Source organism: Oryctolagus cuniculus, chromosome 16 (assembly GCF_964237555.1).
Source record: "Oryctolagus cuniculus chromosome 16, mOryCun1.1, whole genome shotgun sequence".
NCBI classification, from domain to species: Eukaryota; Metazoa; Chordata; class Mammalia; order Lagomorpha; family Leporidae; genus Oryctolagus; species Oryctolagus cuniculus.
This window is the reverse complement of record NC_091447.1, coordinates 68993994-69009788: the sequence shown is the minus strand read 5'-3', so window position 1 is coordinate 69009788 and position 15795 is coordinate 68993994. Positions and strand designations below refer to the sequence as shown.

The window sequence follows — 15795 nt, the reverse complement described above, 5'->3', positions numbered from 1 at the left end:
TACCCTATTAGCAAATAGTGGTAAGTTTGGATCATGTCCATACCCATTTTATGCCAAGGACTGTTCTTTGTTGCCCAGGACCAGTAGCAGTGACAGGAGTTTTGCCCTAATGCTGCTTACATTCTAGCCAGGGGTGGGACACCTGATAAATACGTAAGTACTTCGTATGTCAAGTGGTGGTATATACAGTGTAGGAAGCATTAAGCGTAGTGATTAGAGGGAATGTGAGGGTTGAGCAGTTACCGGGTGGGTAAGGGAAGCCTTTTGTCTGATGGGTTGTTTGTGCACAGATCTAAGTTGTTTGTGCACAGATCTAAGTGAACTGCCAGTGTTGTAATCCAGAGAAGACTACCTTCTGCTGTTCCAAGGCCACAAAGATCTGTGCTTGGGACAGCCATGCAACAGCAAGCAAGCTTGATTGTAGATGACAAGGTTGGAACTGTCCCAGGAACCTGATCATGGGGGCATCTTGTGGATTAACTGGAAGGACTTAGCCTTTTGTTCCCAGAGCAGCAGGAAATTAACAATGGGATGGGAACACAGTAGTGACAGCTGTAAAATTTCTGTTTTCAAGAGGATCATAGTGGCTCCTGGGTTGATAAACTAAAAGGGTACCAGTTATGCACAAAGCAGTTGGGGGCCATTGTGGGAGTCTGGTGAGATGTGGCCAGGTTGTCAGTAGTAGTAGGTGTGTCTTGAGAGTGAGTCACGGTGATGAATGCGCCTGCAGTTTGATCTTCACTTCCAGACTGTGATCCTGTGATCCCACAGTTCATTTATTAACTTTCTACTGTTGATGTACAGTAGGTTCCATTTTTCCTGTGCTTCAAGGCGTCAGTTTTGTGCATTTCTCTGGAGCATTGGTTCCAGGAGTGTGAGGAGATGTGGGGCCTGCCTGTTCAGCTTATCATTAAAATATCAAAGTTATGTCTTAAGTATGTAATGTGTATGTTTTAAAATAGGTTTTATTGAAGGACTGGTCTTGTGACACAGCGGGTTAAGCTGCCACCTATGATGCATGTGTCCCCTTCAAACACCGGTATGAGTCCTGTCTTGCTCCACTTCTGTTCCAACTCCATATTAATGCACCTAGGAAAGCAGTTGAAGATGACCCAAGTGCTTGGACTGCCAACCATGTGGGAGAGAAACCTTGTCAGAGTTTGGTCTGCTGACTTTGCTCTGGCCCGGCTCCTGCCATTGTGGCCATCTGGGGAGTGAAGGCTAGTGGAAGATTGCTCACTCTGTCTCCCTCTCTCTCTAACTCTGCCTTTCAGATAAATAAAATAGATTTTCTAAAAAAAAAAAAAATATAGCCTTTATTGAAATGTAGCATATAAAATGTTGAATTTAAAAGTATATAGCTCATTTTATCACGTGAACACCCATGCAATCATAGGTCAACAAAGAACATCACCAGCACTGTGGATGCCCCTTCTTGCCTCCCCAATTATAAACTCTTCCCTGTTCTCTGTAGGTAAACAATATTCTGACTCTTACCAATAGTATTTTGTGTTTGAACCCTGTACAAATGGAACCATACAGTATATACTTTTTGTGTCAGTTTGCATAGTATTTTTTTGAAATCAATTACTATTATTTTGAATATCTAACTGAGTAGTACATTTTATTTTGTTTGAAAATTCCACATTCATATTAGCTTGAGGTTATTGCAAATAATGCTGCAATGACCAGGCTTTATTATTTCTGGTAGTATGTGAGTGTATTTCTGGACAGAATTTGGTGAATTAATATTTAGTAGATGGCCAGCGCCGTGGCTCACTTGGCTAGTCCTCCACCTGTGGCACCAGCACCCCGGGTTCTAGTCCCAGTTGGGGAGCTGGATTCTGTCCCGGTTGCTCCTCTTCCAGTCCAGCTCTCTGCTGTGGCCTGGGAAGGCAGTGGAGGATGGCCCAAGTGCTTGGGCCCTGTACCTGCATGGGAGACCAGGAGAAGCACCTGGCTCCTGGCTTTAGATGAGCGCAACATGCCGGCTGTAGCAGCCATTTCGGGGGTGAACCAATGGAAGGAACACCTTTCTCTCTGTCTCTCTCTCTCACTGTCTAAATCTGCCTGTCCAAAAAAAAAAAATTTATATATATATATATATATTTAGTAGATGCCACTGGTTTCCTATAGTAGTTGTACAAATTTCTTGTCCAACAAGCTATTTTATGGAGCTAGACCATTGATAAAGCTGCCTGCCTTGTTGATCTATATATTCCAGATGTGAGCACTTTGGATAGGTTTATGTTTTGCTTGTATCTTTATGTCATCCTATGGCTTGCTTCACTCTGTCTTAATTCTTAATTTTAATGTCATCTAAATTTTATGGACAGCTTTTTTCTGTTCCTGTGTTAAAAAATGTTTGCCTACCTCAAAGGCAATAAGATATTTCACATTTGCTTTCAACAGTCTTGTTTTAGAAGACACATCTGTGCACTCTACCTGGAGATGATTTTGTGTGTTGTGTGTGAAGTAGGACTATGTTTTAGTTTCTTCTATATTGATATTGACACTGATGTTGACAGGTATTTCAGGAATACCTGGTTTATAAGGATCAGCTACTGAAGGCAGAAGTAGCCAAGAGACTGAAGGAAAAGCATTCAAACCCAGAATTATATGAGGTATACTTTATTGAGGAGACTTATTGGTCAGAAAAGTGGCCTTTGGCAGCCACAAGACAAAGATCTCTACACCATGAGGCTGGACAAAGGTGGCCAATCAGGATGGGCCTGGACTTTCTCAAGGGCCCAGGGATCAGATATGAGCTGAATAGTGGCAAGGTATCTTTTTTTCTTTTTTTTTTTTAAATATATGTTTGTTTATTTTAAAGGCAGAGTGACAGAACTTGCATCTGCTGGTTCACTCCCCAAATGGCCATAACAGCTAGGACTTGCCTTGGCCGGACCAAAGTTGGGAGCCAGGAACTACATCTGGGTCTCCCACATTGAGGGCAAGATCCCAAGGACTGGAGCCATCATCCATTGCTTCCCAGACACATTAGGAAGCTGGATTGGAAACAGAGGCTTAACTTGGCATTCCAACAAGGGATGCAGGTGTCCCAAGTTGCAGCTTACCTGCTGAGTCACAACACCTGCCTCAGTGGTTGTTTAATGCTTACAGTTCAGAATGACCTCTGGGGTCACTTAGATGGACAAGATGACAGTTATGTCAAAGATGATTGCAGTCCTATCCAGCTGCGTTCCTACAATACGCAGTTGTCCTGAGTGCCATGTACTAAAGATCTTTTACCTAAATTTAGCTATCTCATTTTTAAAGGTTTTATTTATTCAAAGAATGGCAGGGAGAGACAGATCCTCCATGTGTGGTTCACTTCCTGGATGCCCATAAAAGCTGGGTCTGGGTCAGGCCAAAGCCAGGAACCTGGAACTCCTATCTGGGTTTCCTACATGAGAGGCAGGAATAGAAGTGCTTGGGCCATCATCTGCTGCCTCCCAGCAGGAAGCTGGATAAATAGGCAGAGGCAAGACTTGAAACAGTCACTCCAAAATGGGATGTGGGCATCTCAAGCAGTGAGTCAGGTGCCTCTCATCTTTGTTATATACTGAGATTACACGTGTTCTGGTCTAATTTTGGATTTGATACTATAATTTATTGCTGCATTTATGTATTGTGCATAGTATTTAAATTACAGAGACTTGTGGTAGATTTATAATAGATTTTAATATCTCAAAGTCTACATCCCCCTGATGGTTTTTCTTTTTCATTGTTTTCCTGCATATTCTTGTTTTTTTTTTTTTCCCAGTGCATTTTGCTACTGTCCAACTCCCAAGTTAACTTGTTAGCATTTTTAGTGGAATTGCCCTGATTTTACAAGTTAACTTGGGAAGAACTAATATCTTTATGTTATCATCCAAGAGTAGGTGTTGTCTCTTCAAGGCTACCTTTATGTTTTTCAGAAATATTTTAAAATGTTCCTTATAGCAATGTTTGTATACTTCTTGTTAAAAGTTTCCCCACAGGTAGTTAATCTTTTTTCATAAGTGTCTTCTGTTCAGTTTGCATATATGAAAATACTGATTTTGTATAATTTTACAACCTGCTACTTCACTGATTTTTTAATTTTTTGTGTTGTTTTTCTCATTGTTTTTTGGAGTTTTCTAGATATGTTACTTGATAAATTGAAATCGCTTTACTTTTTTTTTATTTTTTGGCAATTTACTTATTTATTTGGAAGGCAAAATTACACAGAGGGCAAGACAGAGAGAGATCTTCCATCCTTTGATTTACTCTCCAAATGCCTGCAATGACCAGAACTGGATCAGGCTGAGGCCAGGACTCTGGAACTCCATCTGGGTCTCACACATTGTTAGCAGGGGCACAAGAATTCAGGCCATCTTCCACTACTTTCCCAGGCATACTAGCAGGGAGCTGAATTGGAAGCAGAGCAGCCAGAACTCAAACCAGAGCTCCTATGTGTTGCTGGTGTTGCAAATGGTGGCTTAACCTGCTGCACCAAAACGCCAACCGGAGATAGTTTACCTGCTTACCCATTTTGCCTCATCATTGTTTTTGCTTATTTAATTACATAGAATAAAACCTCTAGTATTATTGATAATTATTAATTATTTAAGTATTATTGATGATATTTATTAATGATAAATAGCAGAAATAGTGGATATTCTTGTGTTTTCTTAAGGGAAAATGCTAATCTAATGTCCTTAAAACTGAGGCAGTTACCTCTACCCCCCATATCTTTCACTACTCATTCTTCCATGTCCCACCAGGCATCCAAGAACCCTAAGGAAACAAATTCTCTAAAGAGATGCTGTCAAATGTCCATCATCAACTGTTGGTGTTGGCAGGTAGGTCTTACATGGCCACAATTCCATAGGATTGGTGGTATCTTATGACAAAATGTATTCTTTTAATGCCATTTAATCTATATCGATGACTCTTTTCTCTGCCCCATATAAGAAATATTTGCCTATGTCAAAGGCAGTAAGATTTTCTTCCACTGTTTCATTTTGCTGCATTGTTTTGATATACACACTTACATCTGCCTAGAATCATGTTGAGCAGAACCCAATCCCATTGACATCTGAGCTCCAGGAGAGGTGGAGAATGATCATGGGAACTGACTGGGATCACGTGCCTGTGTAGACCCTGGCCCCTGTGGGTGGTGGATGTCTTTCTCACCCACACACAAACCCAGCAGCAACGGCTTCAGTACAACCCAAGCCCAGCTTCCTAACGAGTTTCCAGATCAGGGGCTCAGAGGAGCAGTAGGCGGATGCTGACGCTGGGGCCAGTCTTATTCCTTAGATTTCTTCTGCTCTTGCTTCATTGCTTTGAGGGCCTCCCACTTCCTCTCTGACAGTCATCTGCATCTCCCAGTCCCACATTTCTATTTTTGAGTTTCCTTGGTTCTCTGCTCGATTTCACACGTCTTGCTTATAGTAGACACTGTCAAGTGTTGTTCCTCACTTGAGTTGACACATGTACGTATCACACACCACTTAGTATTTGCATTCTGGGAACTGGGTTAGGGGTTTGTGGTAGAATGAGCAACAAGGCAAATGGGCCCATGCCGGCCTTGGGTTTCACATTCTAGCCATTTACTTGAAAAAAGGATCTGAGTATTGTCCTTTCTCCTTTATTAAAAATCCTTGGAGGATCCTCAAATATTTGTCTGAGCTTTGACAGGTGTTTCATGGAACAGAGACCCCTAATGTATTCAATACCATGAAAACGAGTGTTTGTGTGTTTCTTAGGAAGATCTAGTTGTTATTGCTAGTTTGGTAGTCATATATATTGAACTCATATTTGGAGGCTTCAACAAAGCGGATAACATATCTTGTCTTCACTTTTTAAAAATAAAATATGTATGTATTTGAAAGAGCTACAGAAAGAGGGAGAGACAGACATCTGCTGGTTCACTCCTATGTCTGCAACAACCAGGGCTGGGCCTTAGCAAAGTGAGGAGCTTCTTCTGGGTCTCCCACATAGATATAGGAATTCAAACACTTGTGCCATTCTCTGAGGTTTTTCCCAGGCTTTTAGCAGATAGGTGGATCAGAAGTGCAGCAGCTGGAACTCGAACTGGTGTCCATATGGATGTTAACATTACAGGTGGCAGTTTTACCTGCTATACCACAACCCTGGCCCTGCCATCATCTTTTTTTTTTTTCTTTTCAAGATTTATTTTATTTATTTGAAAGAGTTACAGAGAGAGGTAGAGACGGAAAGAGAGGTCTTCCATCCACTGGTTCACTCCCCAGATGGCTACAACGCCGGAGCTGTGCTGGCCAGAAGCTTCTTCCAGGTTTCCTATGTGGGTGCAGGGGCCCAAGGTCTGGGGCCATCTACTGCTTTCTCAGGCCATAGCAGAGAGCTGGATCAGAAGAGGAGAAGCTGGGACTTAAACTGGCTCCCATATGGGATGCCGGCGCTTCAGGCCAGGGCTTTAACCTGCTGACCCACAGCCCCTGTCTTCATCTTTTAAGTGACTTTTATAAACTACATTAAAATTCCACTTGTGTCACATTAGATTCTCATATACTGGTAATGAACTAACTCTATAAACTCAGTATTGTCTGTTTCTTCTTAGAATGCACAGTACCCATAACGTGTATTTTGTATTATTATTATTTGCAATACAGCTCCTATTTGATTATTCACTCTTCAAATGCTCTCAATGGGCAGAACTGAGCCAGACTGAAGCTAGGAGCCAAAAACTCAATCCAGGTCTTCCCAGATAAAGGGCAGAAACCCAATTACTTGAATTACCCAGCTGTTTGTTTCTGCTATGATACAGCAATTTCAGTTTGCTCTGTGAGAGCCTGTCTCTCACTATATTTATAGTTACCTCTCTATTCACAGATTGAGCCAACTACAGATCAAAACTATAGTTAGGCCTGTGATGGTTGTTTCTGTACTGCATATGCAGACTTCTTTCCCCCCTTGTCATTCTCTAAATAATGCAGTATAACAACTGTCTACACACTGTTACATTGATTTAGATGTCAAATAATCTAGAAATGATTTGGGGCCAGCATTAAGGTACAGTAGGTTAAGGTGCCACCTGCAATGCCGGCATCCCATATGAGCACTGGTTCAAGTCTCAGGTGCTCCACTTCCGACCCAGCTCCTTGCTAATGTATCTGGAAAAGCAGCAGATGATGGCCCAAGTCATTGGGTCCCTACCACCCACATGGGAGACCCAGATGGAGTTCTTAGGCTCCTGGCTTCAGCCTGGTCCAGGCCTGGCCATTGTGGCCACTTGGGGAGTGAACCAGCAGATGGAAGGTCTCTTGTACACAAACTTTCTGTCTTTCCATATGTTTCTCCCATTCTCTCTGTAACTCTGCCTTTAAAATTAATTAATTAATTAAATTTAAAAAAAGATGCTATACCACATTACTGGCCCCTGTGATAATTTTAAAATATTAAATTTTATTGGGGCTGGCACTGTGGTGTAGCAGGTAAAGCCACCGCCTGCAGTGCCGGCATCCCCTATGGGCTCTGGTTTGAGACCCGGCTGTTCCACTTCCAATCCAGCTCTCTGCTGTGGCCTAGGAAAGCAGATGGCCCAAGTCCTTGGGCCCCTGCACCCACATGGGAGACCTGGAAGAAGCTCCTGGCTCCTGGCTTCAGATAGGCCCAGCTCCAGCTGTTGCCACTATCCGGGAAGTAAACCAACAGATGGAAGACCTGTCTCTCTGTCTCTACCTCTCTCTGTAACTCTGACTTTCAAATAAATAAAATAAATCTTTAAGAAAATTTGCACCGGCGCCACGGCTCACTAGGCTAATCCTCCACCTTGCGGCGCCGGCACACCGGGTTCTAGTCCCGGTCGGGGCACCGGATTCTGTCCCGGTTGCTCCTCTTCCAGGCCAGCTCTCTGCTGTGGCCAGGGAGTTCAGTGGAGGATGGCCCAAGTGCTTGGGCCCTGCACCCCATGGTAGACCAAGAGAAGAACCTGGCCCCTGCCATCAGATCAGCACGGTGCGCTGGCTGCAGTGTGCCGGCCGTGGCGCCCATTGGAAGGTGAACCAATGGCAAAGGAAGACCTTTCTCTCTGTCTCTCTCTCACTGTCCACTCTGCCTGTCAAAAATTTAAAAAAAAAAATTTTTATTTGAAACAGAGAAAGGTCATCCACTGGTTCAGTCCCCAGATGCGTACAGAGCTGAACTAAAGCCAGGAGCCCAGAATTCACTCTGCGTTTCCCATGTGGGTGATGGGGCCCCCTGTAGTTGAACCTGTCATCTGCTGCCTCCCGTGATACACATCAGTGAAACACTGGATGGAAATATACGAGCCAGGACTTGAACCAGGAGCCCCGAGATGAGATGTGGGTGTTCTAAGCAGTGTCCTAGCCACTGTGCCAAACACCTGCCCTGTGATGATTTTTTTAATGATTGCTTCTCTTCTCTCACCCAAGAAGATGGTAGGCTTCATCTCTTACCAGAAGTAGCCTTTTGCTTCATGCAGAGAAGATGACTCAAGTGTAAAAGAGTCAACCTACCTGCTGGAAACTGGAACCAGTATTGGGAACTCACTCTGACAGCTGGCCTCCTCTTGACTCCCTTCTTGCTTGCATTGACTGGTGGATCAGCTGGACTCGAGTGCATGGTCAAGGACCGTGGAGTCACAGAGCTTCAAGTCTTCTATCTGACTTCCTGAAACCCCTGCACCCTTCCTCTGTGCTTGCTGTCCTCCCTCTAAGTCTTCTGGTGTGTGGCTGGGGGCAGCTGCTCATCCCTCAGTGAAAGTCCTTGGTCAGGCGTTCTGGGCTCATTAGTGAGGTCATACAATCACTTCCTGGCCTTGCCTCGGTCTGCGGAGGAAGGATGTGTGCTCTGAGGTGACACCTAAGAAGAAGAGACCACTTTCTCACAGCACTGAGTGATGCGAGGCCATTTCTTTAGTTAGGAACCTGGGGATTCCAGCACACCCTGCTCCCTCTTCATCCTCTATCACACGGGTTACCAAGGCAAAAGAAAATAGTGAATTCCCATCATACTTAAGTGGCCCAGGCTGTTGGATCTCACAGCACTTTCCTGCCAGTTCAAGGACAGAGTCCCTCACTAAACATTCTCTCTGAATCTAACTCTTCCTCCTCTTCCTCCTTCCCTTTTCTTCCCCTGCTCATCCTTTGGTTTATTTATTTATTTGAAAGGTTGAGTGATAGATCTTCTGTCCATTGGTTCACTTTCCAAATAGCCACAACAGCCAGGCCTGGGAAAGGTTGAGGTCATGAGCCAGGAGCTCCATCTGGGTCTCCCACACGGTTGGCAGGGACCCGAGTACTTGGGCCATCCTCCACTACCTTCCCAGGTGCATTAGCAGGGAGCCGGATTGGAAGTGGAGCACTTGGGACTCAAACTGGCATTCAGATATGTGATGCCAGCATCACATGTCATAACTTAATGCACTGCACCACAATGCTGGCCCCTAATGCAGTCTTCTGTCTCACTGTGTTTTTGCAGTTCTGCGGGGACTGTTCCTTCTGTAACATTGGGGTAACCTCTAATCTGCTGAGGAATTTTTCTCCTCTAGAAAACCTAGTATATAAACGCAGTGAATATCACTGAAGTATTTTGCATTTAAGTTTGAAAAGAAAGATTATTAAAGCATGATACTGTCTTTCAAGTAGTGGAAGTCTGGAATTAGAGAAACAAAGAAAGCTACTGTGGCAAGTTAATCCACTGAGGAGGACCCAAGGATGGGACATTGAACTTCAGGCAGAGGCCACATAGAAGAAGTGATGCAAGCTAAGCGTAGAAGGCTTATTGGGGGTCTTCAAGAACAGAATCAAATAAGCATCCCAATCCTGAAAGGTCATATAGCTGAAGGGGTAAGATGGGATAGATTGCATAACACACACATGTCAATGTATTAGTATACCAGTTGCGGTTGGAAATAAAAGGAATTCCATTATTAGTTTATGAGATTTGTTGTTTAGCAAGGTACCAGTACCCTATTGGGGAATGGAAGGAGGGGGCCTGTTTCCATTTGCTTTTGCCATATAATAAACCTCCCAAACTGATTTAAACCAAACATTACTTATTTGAATTGAAGATTTGTTGGTTGACAATTTGAGTTGTGCTCTGCAAGTGGTTGACACATTGGGGTGGTGGGAAGTTGCTTGCTGTCCACTCAATGTGTGTCCAAACACACATTGACATGTGTGTGTTATGCAATCTATCCCATCTTACCCCTTCAGCTATATGACCTTTCAGGATTGGGATGCTTATTTGATTCTGTTCTTGAAGACCCCCAATAAGCCTTCTACGCTTAGCTTGCATCACTTCTTCTATGTGGCCTCTGCCTGAAGATCAATGTCCCATCCTTGGGTCCTCCTCAGTGGATTAACTTGCCACAGTAGCTCATCCTCCACCAGTCTGGTCAGGGCCTGTTCCTCTATTATTAGAAGGTTCTAGCAGAGCACATGCCCTGCTACACAAGGAAGCAATTTTCAAGCCCATGTTTGTGTCCAATTGTTGTGTCCAATCTTCCTCTACCTCACCGGCTAGTGCAATTACAAGTCACACCAGAGTGGGAGCAGCATGGGTACAGGAAGGGAAGATATAGTGGCTATCAGTATTTTGCAGTCTTCTACAAAGCCAGCATCCAAGCTAAGAGTCCAAGTGAGGGAACAACTTTATTGAGATGTCATTAACATAGGAAATCACACATATTTATTTTTCTAAGGATTTATTTGTATTTAAAGGCAAAGTTACAGAAAGAGGGAGAGACAGATCTTCCATCTGCTGGTTCACTCCCCACATGGCCACAAAGGCTGAGATTGGACCAGACTGAAGCCAGGAGCCAGGAGCTTCTTCCAGTCACCCAAATGGGTGTAGAGGCCCAAGTACTTGGGGCATCCTCTGCTACTTTCCCAGGTGCACTGACAGGGAGTTGAATTGGAAGTGGAGCAGCCAAGGTTTGAACCGGTACCCAATGGGATGCTGGCAACACAGCGGTGGCTTTTACCTGCCACACCACAATGCCGGTCCCAAAAAACCACACATATTTACAGAAGACAATTTGAAAAGCTTTGCCCTGTGTGTACATCAGAAAAACATCACAACAGTCCTGGTAGTGGAAACCCAGAAGTTGTCCTCATGTGTCATTGTATTCTCTCTTCCTTCCCCAGACAACCAATGATCTACCTTTGAGTGGGAATGTATAGCAAATCGTGTCTTCCTAGGAAGAATCAAAACCTGCTTCCAGCCACTAGTTTTCTTTTCCTGTTCTCTCCAATCCTTTATCACACACCACCAACATAAACTCCCTAGAGAAGCTCACAGCATTTTATATCGCCCTCTAGTGGGGGATGTGGAACTGCAGCCATGTACTTTCAGCGGAAATAGTCACATAGGTGTGTTAAGAGATTGGGGGGGAAAATGTGCATGTGTAGAAAAAAAACTGGGTAGAGATCTGAAAGACCAATCACAGAATCACCCCAAGGGACCAAAGCTCCTATTTTGTGAGGTTAAAATTCTTTGTGGAGTTCCTCTTGTTTGAAGGACCTCAAAAGCCCCCCATAAATCTAGCTAATTCTCTTGGTCCCTCTTCATTACTGGACAGGGTTAAATCCTGCAAGCTCTAGTCACTGACTTGGTGGTTTAGCATGTTGAGGTCTCAAGGGGCAAGTGAAAACATTGTCCATCCAGGTTCTACTTGAGAGCCTGCCCGGTTCACTGGTACAGGTCTTCTCTTTCCAGTGGAAAAGTATGACCCAGCATTGGAGAAGGATGGCTTTTGCCATCCTGTATATTTGTCTTCTCGGGCTGTCCTCAGAGGTAGAATAGGATTTATGGTGACATTTGGCAGTGGTCCTGCTGGGGGTTGTATTTGTAGATGGGACAAGGGGTTAGGGGGCTTCTTCTTATCACTGAGTCAAGGCCATGGAGTGTTGGCCAACCTTGGACAAGCATATTCCTTAGTCTTTCAGACTACAAGTCTGCTGGGAGGTACCTCCCCCCTCAGACCTGATGAATACAGGATTCCAAGGAGAAAGGAGCCCAGCAGGAGGAAAGATACATATCCTTTCCCCAAAGCCATCCACTAGGAGGCAGAATTGGTAGGAAAGACAGAGGTCCAGCAGAGGTCATTTTTCAGGTAATACAGTGACTCATTCTGTGCTGCTGTTTCCCATTATTGCAAAATGCAGACAAAAGTGATACCTGCCTTGTCCAGTGATTGTGAGGATTAACTGATACCACACATGTAAACTGCCCAGGGTAAGGGCCTGGCACACCGAGCATAGAACAGTGTAGCCAGTATTTAGGTTCTTCTGCAAAGTAGGCAGATATCAAGGTTCCTATCCTATGGAGTTTTGAGATCACTAAAAATGTTCACCCATTTATTGCATAAATGTGCTTTGGAGTTTCTTCTACTCAGGACCCAAGGCCACCTCCATACAAACTTGCTTGCTCTCTCTCTTTTTAAATATTTATGTATGTGTATATGTATTTATAAACCAGAATTAGAAATATCTTCCATCTGTTGATTTATTCCCTGCCAAAATGATCAGTTATGATCAATTGCCGTAATGATCAATGATGCTCTAGGAGACAGCAGCACAGAAAAGTAACTTGCCCAAGAGGGCACCATTAGTAAAGGATCAAAAAGAATCGAACCCTCAAGCTTCTCAGCAACTATGCTTTATTGCTCATTAAAATATGGGAACTATGGGAACTGAACTGTGAAGGTGGGTGGGGGTCAGGCTTCTCTGAAGAGCTGATGATTGGGATTTGAAGCCCCAATTGTGAGAAGGAGCTAATCAAAGGCTTGGGTACATGCAGGCCAGGCAAGAGTGATAGCAAGCAGATCGCTTTAGGCTTTTTTTTTTTTATTTTTTTATTTTTTTTATTTTTGACAGGCAGAGTGGACAGTGAGAGAGAGAGACAGAGAGAAAGGTCTTCCTTTGCCGTTGGTTCACCCTCCAATGGCCGCCGCTGCAGCCGGCGCACCGCGCTGATCCGATGGCAGGAGCCAGGATCCAGGTGCTTTTCCTGGTCTCCCATGGGGTGCAGGGCCCAAGCACCTGGGCCATCCTCCACTGCACTCCCTGGCCATAGCAGAGAGCTGGCCTGGAAGACGGGCAACCGGGACAGAATCCGACGCCCTGACCGGGACTAGAACCCGGTGTGCCGGCGCCGCAAGGTGGAGGATTAGCCTATTGAGCCACGGCGCCGGCCTCGCTTTAGGCTTTTATTTCAGATCTAAGAATTCTGTGGATCCGCAAAGAACAGAATTTTCTTTCCTTTAGAGTAGACCCAATGAGTTTCCTAAGGAAGTTTCTCATTAAGGTTTTTGGTCTATCTAGGTCAAAGTTAGCCACCAAAGAAAAGATTCAATAAGTAAAAGTGTTTGGGAAGAGAAGTAGGTCAGTATGAGACAGTTCAGATAATGAGTTTCCCGACTGAGACCATGGGAGGACATGGGCCAACAGGCACGGTGGTGCTAAAGCAAACATAAATTGAGGAATAAAGATGAGGCAGTCATGAGTAAACATTTGCTGTTGTTCTTCTTTCCTCCCTTGTAGGACTCTCTAATTTGCTCTCTCCTGCACTGATACTTGAGGAAGACATTTTCTTGAGAAGTCTAGTTATTGGATGGCCATCATTCATTTTCCACAGTAGCTGGTCAGCCACTTGATGTGCTGCTTCAGGTTTGTCTCCAGATCCAGAATATTTTCATCTGGTATATCATGAGTAATATTTATTTTTTCTGTGTCTTCAGATTACATAGGAATGTAACTGGTCCAGACACAAACCAGTTAGCAGTACTCCAGATCTCTGCTGTCTGACCTGTTATCTCACTGAGAATAAGCCCTGTGCTGAAGAAGCTTCCTCAGAGCCCCCTTCATGTCCTTGTTCCTCAAGCTGTAGATGAAGGGGTTCAGCATGGGGCTGACCACAGTGTACATCACAGAGGCTATTGAGCCCTTTCTGGAGGGATGCACTGTTCCAGAAGTGAGATAGACCCCAAGTCCTGCACCATAGAACAAGAAGACCACTGAGAGGTGAGAACCACAGGTGGAAAAGGCCTTGTACTTCCCTCTATCAGATGAAATGCCCATTATGGTGGAGATAATTCTAGAATAAGAAAAAAGGATCCCAGTCAGGGGAATAACACCTAACAGGCCAGTTATACAATGCAGCACAATGTTGTTGGCAAAGGTGTTGGAGCAGGCGAGCCTGAGAATCTGAGCAAGTTCACAGAAGAAGTGGGGGATTTCTGTTTCCTTGCAGAAGGATACCCTCAGTACCATCAAACTCTGCAGCGAAGAATGGGCGAGGCAGATGAACCAAGAAAGCAGCAGCAAGAGGCCACAGAAACGCGGGTTCATGATAACCATGTAGTGCAGCGGGTGACAGATGGCCACAAACCGGTCATAGGCCATCACCGTCAGCAGCATACTATCCAGGGAAGAGAAAATCATGAAAAAATACATCTGGGTAAGGCAGCCTGCATACGTGATGGCTTTGCTCTGCATCTGGGTGTTCACTAACATCTTGGGCACCGTGGTAGAGGTGAAACAGATATCAACAAAGGACAAGTTGGAGAGGAAGAAGTACATGGGAGTGTGGAGGTGGGCATCGGAGCTGATGGCCAGGACAATGAGCAGGTTCCCTGTAACACAGACCACATACATGTACAGGAACAGCCCAAACAGGAGGGGCTGCAGGTGCCTATCTCCTGAAAGTCCCAGGAGGATGAACTCTGTAATAGCTGTTTGGTTCCCTGGTTGCATATACTTTCTGGAAAATTCCTAAAAAGAAGCAAGGACAACGTTTAACAGCAAAAAAGTGGGAATATGCCATACATTTCCAACTCACTCATGAAGCTTTGTGTTTTGTCCAAGAGTAGTTTTCCTTTGCTGACCAAGATCTCTCCATGCTACCCCTCCCTTTCCTGTCTCTACCACTCCTACCTGGAATATCTTGTCTTTAAATGGAAAGTTCCAGGGCTAGTGTTGTGCAGTAGGTTGTGCCACATCCTGCAACCCCAGCATCCCATAATCAGAGTGCCGGTTGGAGTCTTGGTGGCAGAGATGTCAATTTTACTGGTTCACTCTCCAAATGGCCACAACAGCCAGGGATGGGCCAGGCTGAAAGCAAGAGCCCAGATCCCAATCTAGGCCTCCCAAAGCTGTTCCAGTGACTCAACCACTTGACCTCTGCTGCCTCCAAAGAGGCACATTAACAGAAAGTCAGATCAGAGGTGGAGGGGCTGGGGCTTGAACCAGGCACTCCAATAAGGGATGTTGGTGTCCCAAGCAGCAGCTTAGTAGCTATGCCAAACCCCAACCCCCAAGACTTCCTTTTCTGTTTGACTATTAAGTCTCTGACAGAGGAGGAAGTTTTAAACTCAGAGGTTTAAGATCTTCCGTTTTATACACATCCTTTGTAAGAGAAAGTTTTCTTCTTTGAGATGAAATTTGCTTCTTTATAACTTACATGGTCTTACCTCCTCCCTCTGAAGATCATTTCTGTTTGCCCTAATAGTCTTTAAAGATTTGAAGTTATCTAAATGACTGTCTGTGCTTCATCACCTTTTATTTATCCTTAACTATTTGAGTGCCTACTAAATGTGAGGTACTGGTTTGAAACTAACAATAGGGAGGGGATGGGGAGAAGGCATAGAGAAAGGTTGGGTAATGAATATCAAAATGCAGATAAAAAGAATTAGTTCTAATGTTCTGTTGCACACTGGTTAACTGTAGTCTACAAGAAGTTTTTGTACATTTCAAAAACAACTAGAGGAAAACAGTTTGAAAGTTCACAACACAAAATCAATAATATTTGGGGAGATGG

At 44.3% G+C, this 15795-nt stretch overlaps 1 protein-coding gene across 1 annotated transcript; it reads right to left on the bottom strand.

Moving 5' to 3' along the window:
• Positions 1-13673: 13673 nt before the first annotated feature.
• Positions 13674-14732, bottom strand: LOC100351210 (olfactory receptor 7D4-like). The gene has a single exon (XM_008250873.4). It carries the CDS (start codon positions 14730-14732, stop codon positions 13794-13796), a length of 939 nt encoding a protein of 312 aa, XP_008249095.2. The 3' UTR covers positions 13674-13793.
• Positions 14733-15795: the final 1063 nt, after the last annotated feature.